The sequence below is a fragment of the Podarcis erhardii genome, assembly GCF_964252035.2.
Source record: "Podarcis erhardii genome assembly, chromosome: 9".
NCBI classification, from domain to species: Eukaryota; Metazoa; Chordata; class Lepidosauria; order Squamata; family Lacertidae; genus Podarcis; species Podarcis erhardii.
Window position 1 is genome coordinate 7,642,982 of NC_138512.1, and position 17,335 is coordinate 7,660,316.

Here is a 17,335-nt window from a genome sequence, read left to right on the forward strand (position 1 = left end):
CTCTGCAAGCCGTCTCCGCTCACCCAGATATTTCAACACAGGAGGCCAGGACAAGGGAAACTGAAAGAGGGGAAGGCGATGGACTGGGGCTGGGGTCAGCAAACTTTTTCAGCAGGGGGCTGGTCCACTGTCCCTCAGACCTTGTGGGGGGCTGGGCTATATTTGGGGGGGGGGACAAATTCCTGTGCCCCACAAATAACCCAGAGATGCATTTTAAATAAAAGGGCACATTCTACTCATGTAAAAACATGCTGATTCCCAGACCATTCGTGGGCCCGACTGAGAAGGCGATTGGGCCGCATGCGGCCCCCGGGCCTTAGGTTGCCTACCCCTGGGCTGGGGAGTGACTGTTCCTTAGCTCTCTCTCCCTCCTTGTCCCAAACTGCTTTGATTTCAGTCAAGTCCTACCCCGGTTACTGGACCGAAGGTCGGTCTCCAGCTAGGCGTTGGGTGCTTGGCTCCTCTGAAATTTGCTTGCTGCCTTGACTGCCTCCCTCTGGAGCACAGTACTTTTGACAATAGCAGGAAACTACTAGCCAAAGTCTGCAAGGTTGCAAAATTAGTTTTCTCTAAGAACAACAGACTTGCAAGCTAAGTGGGTCAGAGCAGCTGGTTTGTGTTGCCTTTTTCCATATGTGGTGGGTGTGTCCCAAGGTGAAAGACTTCTGGGAAAAGATTGATAATGAGTTGAAAAAGATGTTGAAATATACTTTTAATAAAAAACCAGAAGCCTTTCTACTTGGAATAACAGGTTTGGAATTGCCCAAGAAAGATGTTAGACTGTTTTTGCATGCCACAACTGCAGCAATAATTTTGTTAGCCGAATATTGGAAATTACAAGAAATACCAACAGTGGAGGAATGGCAGATGAAGATGATGGACTTTTGGGAGCTGGCCGACCTGACCGGAAGAATCCGCGAACAGAAGGAGGAGGAGTACCAAGAAGAAGGGAAGAAATTTAAGGATTATTTAGTAAAAATATAAGTAGTACTATTTGTGTACTTGGCTTAGGAGTTAAATGTTTTAAATTGCATAACATTATGGATATATGTCAATATGATAAGAAAGGTGTTAATTGATTAGGTTAATTTTATTAGAAATTAGTATTGGAAAACAGGTACAATGATTCATGGAAACTCAGCTAGAGGGATTTGAGGAAGTCATCTATCAATGGTAACATAAGTGAGATTATAATAGGCTAAATGTTTGTATGTATGTTTGTTTATTATATTGTAACGTTTTTGTTGTTGTTTATGTTTGTTATAAATCTGGAAAATCAATTTAAAAATTGAAAGGGAAAAAAAGACCAGGCAGGCAGAGTGGGGATGCATCATGGCTGAACTCATGTCAGGTGGGTCTGTGGCCTGGGCCCCCGTCCAAGTCACACCCCCAGTTGGCAATTGATCTTAGGCTTTTTATTTCAAAAGCAGGGGGTGGGGAGTTGAAGGTAAGGTTTGCAGATTGTGCTGGCCGTAACAGACAGCATGTCCCTGCCCAAGGGGTGGGGGCAACAAGCAGCTTTGCACAATGGGCTCAGTGCCCCCTGGCAATTTCAGTCCAGCAATGCTATCACATTCATAGAATTTCAGGTGGAGGGGTCCCAAGGGCCATCTAGACCAACCCCCTGCAATGCAGGAATCACATTGACCAATCCAATGCTAGCCTTGTTCAGGCATCTGAGGAATGGGTCCATATCCTCTGGCCAGGCCTCTAATGTCCTCGTCTGCTCCATTAAGTGGGAAGCTCTGAAGGTGCCTTTGGCTGAGCATCCTTCAAAGGCACTGCGGCGTGGAGGTTGCAGTGTCAGAATGTGACCCAGGAGACCGGGGCTGCAATCCCCCCTCGGCCTTGAAGCTCACTGGGCGACCTGGAGAGTCGGTCACTGTCCCTTAGCCTGACCTACCTCACAGGGTTGTTGCAGGGATTAAATGAGGGGGAGAACCCACTTGGAGAAAAAGGTGGGATATAAATGAAATAATAAATAAGGGAGGGTTGTAAGCTTCAAGTTTTTTTTTCTCGTGGGACGTGGGTACTCGTTTCCACACACCATTGTCAGGACATGGAGTATTCACAAAGCCAGTACAGTTCTTTGAATTGTGCCTTTGCTGCAGCAAGTAGAGCGACTTTCATTATTGTCCAAGGGCGACACCTGCTGCCTGACATGAAGAAGTCTCATTTGAATTTGTTGTTGTTGTTTAGTCGTGTCCGACTCTTCGTGACCCCATGGACCAGAGAACGCCAGGCACCTCTGTCCTCCACTGCCTCCCGCAGTTTGGTCAAACTCATGCTGGTAACCTCGAAAACACTATCCAACCATCTTGTCCTCTGTCGCCCCCTTCTCCTTGTGCCTTCTCTACTCTTTTGAATAGGAGTTTTCAAATATTTAATACAAGAAAAAGAAAGAAGTACAGTGGTACCTCAGGTTACATACGCTTCAGGTTACAGACTCTAACCCAGAAATAGTGCTTCAGGTTAAGAACTTTGCTTCAGGATGAGAACAGAAATCGGGCTCCGGCAGCAGGAGGCCCCATTAGCTAAAGTGGTACCTCAGGTTAAGAACAGTTTCAGGTTATGAACGGACCTCCAGAACGAATTAAGTATTTAGCCTGAGGTACCACTGTACCGGAAAAGAGCAGAGTCTGTTCATGGTTTAAACCAGGCATAGGCAACCTTCGGCCATCCAGATGTTTTGGCCTACAACTCCCATGATCCCTAGCTAACAGGACCAGTGGTCGTGGATGATGGGAATTGTAGTCCAGAACATCTGGAGGGCCGGAGGTTGCCTATGCCTGGTTTAAAATCATTCAAACATAAGAACTCAAGAACAGACCTGCTGCTGAAGAAAAAGAAGAGTTTGGATTTGATATCCTGCTTTATCACTTCCCGGAGTCTCAAAGCGGCTAACATTCTCCTTTCCCTTCCTCCCCCACAACAAACACTCTGTGAGGTGAGTGGGGCTGAGAGACTTCAGAGAAGTGTGACTGGCCCAAGGTCACCCAGCAGCTGCATGTGGAGGAGCAGGGAAGCGAACCCAGTTCACCAGATTACGAGACTACCACTCTTAACCACTACACCACACTGGCTCTCTGAATCAGTGGCCCATCTAGCCCAGCATCCTCTTCTCACAGGGGCCAACCAGATGCCCATTATGTGAATCCTGCTAGTTGCCGATAGCTTGATCCACCATGAATTTGTCCCATTCCTGCTCATCTGCAGCCTGACATGGGGCACCCCCTCTACAGCACCCCCTGTCAGGAGTTCAGCCTACACTCGAGTAGGACCCTGGCAGAGACACATGCCCAAACACCACAGCGACTGATGCCAACTGGCACTGGCACACTTAGGGATCCGCAGAGTTAGCGCAGTTGCGTGACAGACCTCAGCAACTCAGCAGTTAAAACAATGGAAGATGCTTAAATGGCAAAATTGACAATGAAACTAAGAGGAAGAGACATACATGAATTTAAAGAAGAATGGAAAATGTTTATTGCATATATAGAGAAGCATTGTACACAGGTTAATACATTAGCAGGGTTTTAAAATTACATGTAATTTTGTTATGAATGGATAGTAAGAAATTTAAACAGGTTTCAAACTGGACAAAAGATATGCGCTACACTGATAAGTAACAGAACCAAGGAAGGGACTAGAGGGAAGTCCATTACTTCTTTTGTAGTGTTGTTGCTTTTATTTTTGTGTGCATTACAGTGGTGCCCCGCAAGACGAATGCCTCGCAAGACGAAAAACTCGCTAGCCGGAAGAGTTTTCCGTTTTTTGAGTCGTTCCGCAAGACGAATTTCCCTATTGGCCTGCTTCGCAAGACGAAACGTCTTGCGAGTTCTTACGAGTTTTTTTCCTTCTTCTTAAAGCCGCTAATAGCCACTAATAGCCGTGCTTCGCAAGACGAAAAAACCGCTAGACGAAGAGACTCGCGGAACGGATTAATTTTGTCTTGCGAGGCACCACTGTATCTTTGGAAAATCAATATATCGTGTGGGTTTTTTAAAAAAGTGAAATCAACCAGCAACAGACATGACTGAAACTTAAGCTCAAATTTCCAATCAGTGCAGATCCCACAACTTCCTGCTGAAATCCTGCTAACCTTTCATACCACTGATCTTGCAGGGTTTTTCTAACGCCCCTCCTTCGCTGTGCTACAGGGCAGGAGTTTCCATCCAGAAAGCAATAATGTGGCAATGCAGGGAAAGCGTCTCAGAACAACTAATGAAGCGGACTGATCCGGGGACAATCCGCAATATTGCACTGATACTGCGTCAAGGAGTTGCTGCAGAAGAAAAGCAAAAGCAAGCCCACCCCACCAGGCTGGAGGCGCCATAAAATAAATTGAGTGTGTCAAAGGAGCCTGGCTGCTGGACGAGGCCCATGACTCCTGTTCTCACAGTGGCCAACCGGATGCCTCAAATGGGAAGCCCACAAGCAAGACGTGGAGGGAATAGCCCTCGTCTTCTAGATTTCTCCCCAACAACCAGTAGAGAGTGTCATGCCCAAAGGCCAACATTAAGACATCCTCATTGCTCACAGTCACTGCTTCATTTGCCTTTTTGCTCCCTCCAGTCTTTTAAGTGGGGATCCATGTCCCAGTCTGTACCTGCATTGGATTTGTACAGTGGCACCTCTACTTACGGATGCGATCCATTCCAGGGTGCCACTTGCACCCTGAAAAGTCCGTAAGTAGAGCGCCGCTTCTGCGCATGACGTGATAAGAGCACTCCTGCGCATGCACGAAGTTTGCAAACCGCTCCTGCACATGCGCAAAGCGCGCAGATCGCTCCTGCGCAGATCGGTGAAACCGGAAGTAAACACTTCCGGGTATGCCGTGTTCGTAACCAGAAAAAACGCAACGTAAACCTAACACAACTAGAGGTATGACTGTAACTATTTTTTAAAAATCTATTTCTGCAGTTAATCTCTTTGGGATGTTTTGTCATGGGTAGCAATCCAGAAATGAAGTAAATGTGCCTAATTCTCTGTTAATGCCCTCTAAGGCACCAGCTGGCAGCAGTGAATTTCTGAAATGAGTCAGAATCCAGGTGGGGCTATTGATCTCCCGCTTCTTCTAGGCATCTGGCTGGAAGACAGGCTGGGCCTTTGCTTTGACCCAGCACTGCGCTCCTGAATTTCTAGTCCCCCATAAAAAAAATTGAGCATAACGTTCAGTTTTGCCAACCCTCCTTGATTTTTTCAAGCCTCCTGGGTGCATCTGTTCCCATGGCAGGAGGTAAATTAACCGAGGGGGTGCATGTAGCAAACAGTCAGCTTTCTGCATTGAACATGTTTCATGACAATAAAAGGTAAAGGTAAAGGTACCCCTGCCCGTACGGGCCAGTCGTGTCCGACTCTAGGGTTGTGCGCCCATCTCACTTAAGAGGCCGGGGGCCAGCGCTGTCCAGAGACACTTCCGGGTCACGTGGCCAGCGTGACAAAGCTGCTCTGGCGAGCCAGCACCAGCGCAGCACACGGAAACGCCGTTTACCTTCCCACTATAAAGCGGTACCTATTTATCTACTTGCACTTAAAGGTACTTTCGAACTGCTAGGTGGGCAGGAGCTGGGACCGAAAGACGGGAGCTCACCCCGCCGCGGGGATTCAAACCGCCGACCTTTCGATCAGCAAGTCCTAGGCACTGAGGTTTCACCCACAGCACCACCCGTGTCCCTTCATGACAATAGTTCCTTACAAAGTTCCTAAGCTAATAATTGGACAGAAGGGATGGCACAGGCCAAATCTCAGCTGCCTTAAGACTGCCACCAGCCCTTGCCAGATAAAAGGAGAGGGGTGGCAAACCATTGGGGAGAATTGATGGGCGGTGCCTTGGCCCACCAATGGGGGCTGAAGGTGAAATTCACTGCTGACCAGGGAAACACATGTTCCTTCTCAGAAGACTGCTGCCTGTGATCTGCCTGTGATCAGCTGTTGCTCCAGGTAGATGTTAAGTACTCATAAGGTATTGCCACAGCAACAGTATCACCTAAAGGCACTTGTGCTGCCCGGGCAGGAATGAGGAGTGGGCAGCCTCAGGGTCAAGACGTTCTCTGCAGAATCGGCCAGCGGAAGAGAGATGTGGGCATCTTGGCAAGCGATGTCACGGCTCGGGTTTCGAGGTCAGCTTTGGAAAAGGCACCTCTGCCCTGCTGCTGTCGACACCCCCCTCAGACCTCGGGCAGACATTCCAGCAGTGGTGGTCAATCACTGAAAGGAAACAGACCATAGTCAATGTTTTCGTCCAGCAGACCAAGTGCAGCGGTGTAATGGCAGGTGCCAATCTGAACTTTTGGTTTTAATTTCTTTCTTTCATAAAATTTGTGCACGGCTTGATCGTGGGGGAAAACCTTGAAGCGGTTTACAAAACGATAAAGTGAGACAATATGAAAATGCAGCAATACTTTAAAACATACAAAAAGATAAAAGACTAAAACAGGTTAAAATTCTGCCCAGTATTTCTAAGCACCTGGGTAGGTTTGTATAGGCACGAATGTTTTTAGCAGGCATGGACAGAAATACTGTTGAAGACACCTGCTTGATATCCATAGGTGGGGAGTTCGAAACTTTTTCTATGGCTTGTTACTGTAGCTCATGGCATCAGTAGGGAGGGCATAAACTTGGATGTAAAATATATCCTTCAATGAACGAAGGAGCAATCCTGGAAGAAATTGACAAGACCCTCTTTCCTTGGACATTTTTGAACAGAGGCTGGATGGCCAGGGATAGTTTGGTTGTTATTCCTGCACTGAAGGAGGTTGGACTAGATTACTCTTGAGGTCCCTTCCACCTCTACAATTGTGTGGTTCTATGATTTCCTAAGTCTTTATATGTAAAGGTCAGCATGGTAATATAAAGAATGTTTCCTACACTGATTATGGTAAGATAAAGTTAGACATTGATGCCGAAATCCAGCATCGCCTGAGCTCTGCGAGTGTGGCTTTCTCCCAATTGAAGAGCAGAGTGTTTGAGGACTGGGACATTCGCAGGGAAACCCAAATGCTTGTTTACAAATCTATTTTACTACCAACCTTACTGTATACTTGTGAAACATGGACCACTTACAAAAGCCATCTCCAACTCCTCGAAAGATTCCATCAACGGCATCTCTGAAAATTTTTACACATCACTTGGGAAGACAGGCAAACTAATGCCAGTGTACTGGAAGAAGCAAAGATCACCAGTGTTGAAGCAATGATTCTTCAACATCAACTTCGTTGGACTGGTCATGTTGTGCGGATGCCCGATTATCATCTTCCAAAGCAACTACTCTATTCCAAACTTAAAAATGGAAAGCGTAATGCTGGTGGTCAACAAAAGAGGTTTAAAGACTGTCTCAAGGTAAATCTAAAAAAATGTAGTATAAACTCCGACAACAGGGAAACACTTGACTGCGAGCACTCCAGTTGGAGAACAGCCTTTACCAAAGGTGTCATGGACTTTGAAGACACTCGAACTCAGAAAGTAAGGGAGAAAGGTGCTAAGAGGAAGGCACGCTTGGCAAATCCACACCATCAACTCCCGCCCAGGAACCAATGTCTCCACTGTGGAAGGACGTGTGGGTCCAGAATTGGCCTCCAAAGTCATTTACGGACTCATTGTTAAAACCGTGTTCATGGAAGACAATCTTACTCGGCTACGAGTGATCGCCAAAGATGGTAAGATAAAGTTAGAACTCGGGAAACAAAGAAAGATAAGCTGTTATTCATTTCTCACTAGGAATATATTCTTTAACTAGCAACTAAATAAGGATGCGGGTGGTGCTGTGGGTTAAACCACAGAGCCTAGGACTTGCCGATCAGAAGGTCGGCGGTCTGAATCCCCGCGACGGGGTGAGCTCCCGTTGCTCAGTCCCTGCTCCTGCCAACCTAGCAGTTCAAAAGCACGTCAAAGTGCAAGTTGATAAATAGGTACCGCTCCGGTGGGAAGGTAAACGGTGTTTCCGTGCGCTGCTCTGATTCACCAGAAGCGGCTTAGTCATGCTGGCCACATGACCCAGAAGCTGTACGCCAGCTCCCTTGGCCAATAAAGTGAGATGAGTGCCGCAACCCCAGAGTCGGCCACGACTGGACCTAATGGTCAGGGGTCCCTTTACCTTTTAAATAAGGATAACAATATAAGGTGCAAACAAGAATTTGTAAGAAATGGACAATGAAATGAAGGAATTGTCATGGAATTCTACCCTTATGATCCAAAGCAGAACCCAACGTATAGTTAGCAGAGTAAAAAGTTAAAACACGTTGCAGGATCCCCAAACAATAGACCATAGGCCATTGTATTTCATCCAGCAGAGCTTTACTGCTACGTAAGGCAAATGAGCATAATGGTCACAAATCTAATACATTCAAGATTGGCACTGTCCATAAGAAATCCAGTTGCAGCAGACTTAACTTAAACTTACAATAACTTATAGTAAGACTCAACCTTAACACTGAGCATACAGAACGCCAGAAGAAAAGAGAGGAGAGAGAAAGCAAAACCCAGGCTCCTTCTGGCCTCTTATAGTCAGCATGACCTTGACAGAAGGAGATAACAGAATCAGTTTAAGCCAGCTGTACTCAGCTGCTCTGAAGGAATAACCCAAACACCACGAACCGTCTGCTTGTTTCTTTCACACAGAGAAGCTTCCAGAGAACCCTCTTGAATTAATTAGAGTAGGAAAGATGTCTACACACCAAATCAATACTTTCTGTACTAAGAAATGCATACTGAGAGGAATGTCTGTAGGTGTTATGGCCAAATCCTCAACCCGAAGACCCCCTCCCCTCTCCATAACCAAACATGGGCTCAAAACAGCACTTAAACCCCAGATTTGTGATGGTGGGTGAGCTCTCACAAGCTCCAACATGGATCCCCTTTCCACTGTGCTCTCAAGGACCGGCCTGACACGATGCTTCACTCAGTGAAGGGGGGGGGGCCCTCTCTGCAACCAAATGCTTCTTTTCCATCTCCTCTTACCCCCCCCCTTTCCACTTCTTAGGAGCCCCAGCTGCCAGTCTGGCCCAGTCTGCTGCCTTCCAGCTCCCTGGCAGCGTGGCCAATGGCTAGAGATGATGGACACTGGAGTCCTACCAGATCTGGAGGACAGGAGCCTGGGAGAGACAGCAACATCATCCTAGCAGCACCAGCAAACTCACTCCCTGCATTGCAGGGGGCTGGACTAGATGACCCTCAGGGTCCCTGCCACTAGTCTATTACCGCAAGACCTCAAGGACCGCCTCTCCCCATGTGAACTGAACCCTGCAACCCTCTCCTGAGGCCCTTCCTTGGGTGCCTCCGCCAACTCTTTAGGGGCCAGGCAAAAACATTACTCTTTTCTCAGGCCTTTGGGTAACTAAACAATGTATGGCCTTTTAAACCGGGGGGGGGGGGGCGTGATGCTTTTGTTTGCTACTATGGCATATATTTTTATATTATAAACCACCCTGTGATACTCGGATGAAGGGCAGTATAGAAATTTAATGAATGAGTGCCTGGAGGCGGTAGGAGGATGGATGGCGGCTAACAGATTGAGGTTGAATCCTGACAAGACAGAAGTACTGTTTTGGGGGGACAGGGGGCGGGCAGGTATGGAGGACTCCCTGGTCCTGAATAGGGTAACTGTGCCCCTGAAGGACCAGGTGCGCAGCCTGGGAGTCATTTTGGACTCACAGCTGTCCATGGAGGCGCAGGCTAATTCTGTGCCCACCTGGTACGCAGGCTGACACCCTACCTGCCCGCAGACTGTCTCGCCAGAGTGGTGCATGCTCTAGCTATCTCCTGCTTGGACTACTGCAATGTGCTCTACATGGAGCTACCTTTAAAGGTGACCCGGAAACTGCAATTAATCCAGAATGCGGCAGCTAGACTGGTGACTGGGAGCAGCCGCCAAGACCACATAACCCCAGTCCTGAGAGATCTGCATTGGCTCCCAGTACGTTTCCGAGCACAATTCAAAGTGTTGGTGCTGACCTTGAAAGCCCTAAATGGCCTCAGTCCTGTATACCTGAAGGAGCGTCTCCACCCTGAAGAAGTGTGCATGCACACGAAAGCTCATACCTAGAACTAACTCAGTTGGTCTTTAAGGTGCTACTGGAAGGAATTTTTTTATTTTGTTTTGACCATGGCAGACCAACACGGCTACCTATCTGTAACTCCACCCCCATTGTTCAGCCCGGACACTGAGGTCCAGCACCGAAGGCCTTCTGGCGGTTCCCTCATTGAGAGAAGTGAGGTTACAGGGAACTAGACAGAGAGCTTTCTCGGTGGTGGTGCCCGCCCTGTGGAACGCCCTCCCACCAGATGTCAAGGAAATAAGCAGCTATCCTATTTTTAAAAAGGCAGTCCTGTTTAGGGAAGTTTTTAATATTTAATGCTGTATTGTTTTTAACACTCGATTGGGAGCCGCCCAGAGTGGCTGGGGAAACTCAGCCAGATGGGCGGGTAATAAATGATGATGATGATGAATGATTCTATGACCTTGGAAGGTGGTGGGCTCTTCTACCTTATGGGAGGCTTTTAAGGAGAGGCTGGATGGACATCTTTATGTCGTTCCCATCATTCTGTAGCCATCAACGGACCCTCAATGGACAAAGGGCATGGGAGAAATCAGCAGGCTTGAAGGAACCTCAAGTTTTGAAGGAATTGGGGTGGGGAATGCAATGCTGAGTGTCCAGGGAAGGAGGGGGACCCAAAAACTGACGATGGACTGGAGTAGCCTGGGAGAGGGCATAGCTGCCTATCTGGAACCCTGCAGAGAAGACCTGTGCCCCGCTCCGCTTTGCCGCCGATCCCCCTCGCCTCCTCTAACTCCTGTCACCCCGGGAGTCATGGGACCTCTTGCAATGTGCAGGCTGCAGCTTTCCTTTCCACGGAGCCTGCGGTGGGGTCTCTGGCCTACAGTGGTGCCTCGCAAGACGAAATTAATCCATTCTGCGAGTTTCTTCGTCTTGCGGATTTTTTCGTCTTGCGAAGCATGGATGCACCCCGGTACTGTATTATGAACATTATTACAGTACAGTACTCCTTTTATAATGGGATAGCGGGCAAAGCACAAAGCGGGTCGCTCCTCAGCAGGAGGAGTTTCCCCAGCCTGGAGGATGTGTTGCCGGGAAGAGGCAAAGACACCCCCTCCCACCTCTCCACGAAAACAGCCCCCCTTTCTCTGTCGCCAAGCCTTGCCGCGTCTTCGCTCCGCCAAACCGCGTCCCACATCAAAGCCCCAGCCCGCTCCTCTCCCTCTCTCTCCACGAGGTGCCAAAGGAAGTTCAAGTCCAGGAACCGAGGGCGGACGCACGAAGCGCCCGGCGCGGACTCTCCCTTGCTCCCCCATTACCTTGCGCCACGCCGCCGGGCTCCCCACAGTCTCGGCAGCTGCTCCCGGCTTCTTCCCACCCCCGTAAAGGCGCCTTCGCGGCAGCCCAAGCACAGTGGATGCCTCCTCCTCCTCCTCCTTGGTCCCCCTCCTCCTGCCTTCGCGCAGTTAGGGCAAAATGGAGCAGCCACGTGGGGAGGGGGAGAGAGAGAGAGAGGCAGAGGCAGAGGCAGCGCAGAGACCCAGCCAGATCCGCTGGATCCCAGCCCACCTGCCTCCTCTGTACCCTCTCCAGAAGAGGATCCCTCTAGAAAAGGTAGGTCGCTCCCTCGCTCGCTCCCTGCCAGCCCGGGTCCCGCTTCAAACTTGGTACAGTATTAACGGCTTTAAGAAAAAGGAAACAAACTCGCAAGACGTTTCGTCTTGCGAAGCAAGCCCATAGGGAAATTCGTCTTACGAAGCAACTCAAAAAGCGAAAAACTCTTTCGTCTTGCGAGTTTTTTGTCTTCCGAGGCATTCGTCTTGCGAGGTACCACTGTACTCACCATCATGTCGTCTTCGGTGTCCTCGGAGCTGCTGATCAGGATGCTGGCGACCTCTGCAAGCAGATGGAGGACAAACAATGTGTCACCCACACTTCAGAGTGCACAAACCGTGGAACTCCCTCCTAGCCAGCGGGGCTCTGCTCTGCCCCCCCCCACTTGCTGGAGACAGCAGGAGCCGAGAGAGCTGCTCTTGTGCTCGAGGGGCCTGCTTGCTCCCTTCCCACAAGGAAAAAGGCACACCAAGAACTCAGGCCAAATGTACCGTATTTTTGCCCTATAGGACGCACCAGCCAATAGGACGCACCTAGTTTTTGGGGGGGGAAATAAAGGGGGGGAATTATTCCCCCCCCCCAGCCGCGGATATCTGCCCGAAGCGCGGGACGCTCTGCTTCGGCGCGCCCCGCGCAAGCAGGGTGCGGATATCTGCCTGAAGCGTGGGGCGCTCTGCTTCGGCGCGCCCCACACTCCGGGCAGCAGGCTGCTATCCGCAGCTTAGGGAGCCCTGCGGGAACTCCCGCGGGCTCCCCAGGCTTGCTGATATCTTCCTGAAGCCTGGAGAGCGAGAGGGGTCGGTGCGCAGTGACCTCTCTCGCTCTTCAAGCTTCAGCGAAAGCCTGCATTCGCCCCATAGGATGCACACACATTTCCCCTGCATTTTTGGAGGGGGAAAAGTGCGTCCTATAGGGCGAAAAATACAGTAAGTTTCCATAGTGGGAGTGATCCCTACTCACAAATCAATAGTCAATAGTAATAAAAACTAATCCATTCAAAAGTATATATTCTGACAAGGATTACAAACTCAAATAGATATTACAAGCTCTAACAGAGATTACAAGCTCAAACTCATAAAGATATGTATAACACAATAATTCATTACAGAATTAGGGCTAAGAGTTTATGAGTAGAGATAAGTTCATGTTAGTCCATAGTCAGATTCGACGTGAAGGTCTTAATTTCATTCACTGAGCAGAAGTCAGAAGTCAATTATGGATCAGAAACCAGGACAGGGCCCTGTTTCAATGTATACACCTTCATCAGCTAATTTTTAAAGGTTCGTGTAAGTTTGAAGACTTTCAGATAAATGTATCCTGTTATTTTCTACATTTCTCATCGAATCTGACTATGGACTAACATGAACTTGTCTCTACTCATAAACTCTTATCCCTAATTCTGTAACGAATTATTGTGTTATACATAGCTTTATGAGTTTGAGTTTGTAATCTCTATTTGACTTTGTAATCCTTGTCAGAATACATACTCTTGAATGGATCCATTTTTGTTAAAATTGATTATTGATTTGTGAGTAGGGACCACTCCCACCATTGAAACTTACATTGGCCCGAGTTCTTGGTGTGCTTTTTTCTTGGTATACTTAATAACAAGAACTCCCTTCTCACAAGGGGCATCTGGTGAGCAGAGGAGGCAGGGCAAGATGGGACGTTACCCGATTCACAGATCTCATGCACAGAATTCTCCAAGAGCTCCACCGAGTTGACCGCCCCACACTGCTCCCTCTCTGGGGTCGACTCGCGGGGGGAAGGGGACCAGGAACTCAGCCCAACATCCTGGACATGCATCTCGGAGTTCTGCCCGTCGTCATGGTAGTGGACATGCATCTTGGAGCTCTGCCCGTCCTCATGGTAGTGGTCTTCCAGCTTCATCACCTTGGGAGAAGCCTGAATGGACTTTTCCGTCTGTCCCATCAGCCGTTTCACTGGGCAGCTGATCGAGGAGACCTAAAAAGCAAGTGTAACACAAATTTAAAAACGAGACCAGCTATTTTTATTCCCAATAAATCGATAATAAATTATTATCAATAGTAAATCCATTGGAGAACCTCAGAAAATCTGCATTTGTGCAACGTAAGAAGTTGTGCGCTTGGGCGACTGCGGAAAAAACGGCAGACGAGCTGTGTGTTTCCAAAACACTTCTTATGACGCCTGGTGGGATTTTATTTCTTGAGCTTCAGATTTAAGATACTTGACTTAAAGATACCCTCCATACCCTCGTCCACAGGGAAATATGGATGCCTCAATTGGTATTGGTGTGTAACCATTATCTTTTATTATATAATGTTTGCTTGCTTTGTAAATGACATGAAGTAACACACAGGTGGCGCTGTGGGTTAAACCACAGAGCCTAGGACTTGTCGATCAGAAGGTTGGCGGTTCAAATTGCTCGGTCCCTGCACCTGCCAACCTAGCAGTTCGAAAGCACATCAAAGTGCAAGTAGATAAATAGGTACCGCTCCGGCGGGAAGGTAAACAGCGTTTCCGTGCACTGCTCTGGTTCACCAGAAGCGGCTTAGTCATGCTGGCCACATGACCCGGAAATTGTACACCGGCTCCCTTGGCCAGTAAAGCGAGATGAGCGCCGCAACCCCAGAGTCGTCCGCAACTGGACCTAATGGTCAGGGGTACCTTTACCTTTACCTTTAACACCCTGATACCACACTTTGGGGCTGTTAGTAATGGCAACGAGGGAAATCATTCTTAATAATAATAGTAATTCACAATTCAGGGATCCTTTAGCTGTGATTCCTGCATTGCAGAGGGGTGGGCTAAAAGTCTCTTGGGGGTCTCCTTCCAGCTCTACAACTTTATGAATCTTCCCTTGGCTGAAAGTACAGCGCCCATCAGCTCAGAAGGAGCTGGGACAGCCTGTCAGGGAAGAGAGAGAAGAATCAAAAGAACAGAAGACACAAAACTGTTATGAGCAGCAGAGAACTTACAAATCCATGAGGTGTCTTTCTGAGACTGAGGGTGTACGTGGGCGCCTGGGTCCTTGGCTGGCTTTTCTCATTATGAAGACCTTTCTGTACGCAAAAGTGACAAAGGCAGAATTTTTAAAGCGCTGTAACACTTAGAGGGCGACTGACAGTGAACCTTGGAGACCAAGGAAACAGGCTGATCCTGTGCTTCAAAAAAACTAACAAGCACATCGTTCTCCCGGGCAAACTGTGACCTCACATACCAACTAACCTTACATTTTTCTGTTTAATTTTCAAAAGATGTGTCCTTAAAGTGTTCATACCAGAACAAAAGAAATTTGCAGCAATATGAAACTGCTAAATTATAATACATCAAGAGGTTCAGTCCTATTGCTTGTGCACTGAACTCAGGGAATGATTTTATTTATTTTTTATCCCACCACATGTTACCAGTGCCATGATATCTGTGTTCTCAACAGCAACTGTTTCATGAACGGCCACCGCTAATTTCCACTGTCTTGGTACTTTCTACATTTTGTTCCCCTCTCAGCTCCCTGTTTCTCTGCGTCCACTTCCACGTTTCATATCATAGCTTACCGAACAGACCACTGGGGTAACTGGCCGAGAAACAGAAGGCAGGCAGCTGACAGCATCTGCAAGAAAGGAAAGAGGGCAGAGTCATAGAATCATAGAGTTGGAAGAGACCACAAGGGCCATCGAGTCCAACCCCCTGCCAAGCAGGAAACACCATCAGAGCACTCCTGACATATGGTTGTCAAGCCTCTGCCTAAAGACCTCCAGAGAAGGAGACTCCACCACACTCCTTGGCAGCAAATTCCACTGTCGAACAGCTCTTACTGTATAAATTTACTGTATAAATTAACTATCCCAAAATACAGAGGTGCCTTCACACTGGCCAGATGGAATGTGATGCCCTCTTCTGTACTTGAGGGCAGATACCAAAAGATTCCAACTGAGAAACGGCTCTGCCCCTATGGAGATGGCAATCTGGAAACAGCGGCTCATGTTCTCCTGTCCTGCCCCCTTTATAAAGATCTGAGGAATGAGATCATCGCCCCACGCTTACTTATCATCCCAGGCTGCGCATCTGCGGCCACATTGTTCTTTCTTTTATCAGATCAAAATGATCAGACAACAGCAAAGCTTGCTATCTGAAGGCAGCCCTGTTTAGGGAAGCTTTTAATGTTTGATGTATTAATAGTATTTTAATATTTTTTTGGAAGCCGCCCAGAGTGGCTGGGGAAGCCCAGCCAGATGGGCGGGGTATAAATAATAAATTATTATTATTGCTAGGTTTATCGAGGGTGCAGTGAGATTAAGGGCCACTATCTGAACGATAATCTTGGTCATCTGATTGTCCTTTTTACCCATTGTTGACTTTTTAATTGTATCTATTGCTTGTTTTATGTTGCTATGGCTGTTGGCTAATGCGAATAAAGTTTATCTACCGTATTTTTCGCTCTATAAGATGCACCAGACCACAAGACACACCTAGGTTTTGGAGGAGGAAAACAAGAAAAAAAATATTCTGAATCTCAGAAGCCAGAACAGCAAGAGGGATCGCTGCGCAGTGAAAGCAGCAATCCCTCTTGCTGTTCTGGCTTCTGGGATAGCTGCGCAGCCTGCATTCGCTCCATAAGACGCACACACATTTCCCCTTACTTTTTAGGAGGGAAAAAGTGAGTCTTATGGAGCAAAAAATATGTATCTATCTTTGCACAGAGCTCAAGTCAGCAAAGGAGGACCACAGGTCCAGGGTGGAAAACTTGTAATCTTCCAGCAGCAGCTGGAGTCCAGCTCTCACCATCCTTGACCGCTAGCCCTAAGGACCATAGGACAGCCTGCTGAATCAGGCCAGTGGCCCACCTAGTCCTGCATCCTGGTTGCACAGCAGCTAGTAGGACGTCTCCAGGAAGGCTGCAAGCAGGATTCAAGTACAAGAGCCCTCTTCCGCCCCCTTGTGCCTCTGCAGCTACTGACATGCAGAGGAATGGCGCCTCTGATGGTGGGGGCACAAAAGAGTCCCTATGGCTAGCAGCCATCGATAGCTTTATCCCCTTCTGGTACATTCAGTGCTAGTCCTATTCATAGTAGACCCATTGACGTTAATGGACAAGACTAACCAAGGTTCATGCTTTTGAATTATGGTGCTGGAGGAGACTCTTGAGAGTCCTATGGACTGCAAGAAGATCAAACCTATCCATTCTGAAGGAAATCAGCCCTGAGTGCTCACTGGAAGAACAGATCCTGAAGCTGAGGCTCCAAGACTTTGGCCACCTCATGAGAAGACTCCCTGGAAAAGACCCTGATGTTGGGAAAGATGGAGGGCACAAGGAGAAGGGGACAACAGAGGACGAGATGGTTGGACAGTGTTCTTGAAGCTACCAACATGAGTTTGACTAAACGGCAGGAGGCAGTGGAAGACAGGAGTGCCTGGTCCATGGGGTCACGAAGAGTCGGACATGACTAAACGAATAAACAACAACAAAGGGGTTCACCCTAAAGCTACAGTGCAGCGTTTCTAAAGCAAACCTGATTCCGGGCGCTGCAGTTTACCCTTCCCTAACTTCCCATCCCCACCAGCCCTTAAACTACAGTAGCCAGAATCCTTAAACTACAGTAGCCAGACTGCAAGAAGATCAAACCTATCCATTCTGAAGGAAATCAGCCCTGAGTGCTCACTGGACGGACAGATCCTGAAGCTGAGGCTCCAATACTTTGGCCACCTCATAAGAAGACTCCCTGGAAAAGACCCTGATGTTGGGA

General features: G+C 48.1%; 1 protein-coding gene across 3 annotated transcripts in view; it reads right to left on the bottom strand.

The window, feature by feature from the left end:
* PML (PML nuclear body scaffold) overlaps nucleotides 1–17,335 on the bottom strand; it is a 281,106-nt gene that overhangs the window by 256,402 nt on the left and 7,369 nt on the right. For 2 of the 3 annotated variants that reach the window (XM_081876349.1, XM_081876348.1), the window contains exons 5-9: nucleotides 15,146–15,201; nucleotides 14,570–14,653; nucleotides 13,283–13,574; nucleotides 11,839–11,891; nucleotides 5,660–6,210 (exon numbers count right to left, since the gene is read on the bottom strand). In XM_081876349.1, coding sequence (XP_081732475.1) covers nucleotides 6,208–6,210; nucleotides 11,839–11,891; nucleotides 13,283–13,574; nucleotides 14,570–14,653; nucleotides 15,146–15,201 — 488 coding nt within the window. In that variant the 3' untranslated portion in view covers nucleotides 5,660–6,207. Of the gene's footprint in view, nucleotides 1–5,659; nucleotides 6,211–11,838; nucleotides 11,892–13,282; nucleotides 13,575–14,569; nucleotides 14,654–15,145; nucleotides 15,202–17,335 lie in introns of those variants that run through there. The other variant, XM_081876350.1, reaches the window with a different exon arrangement.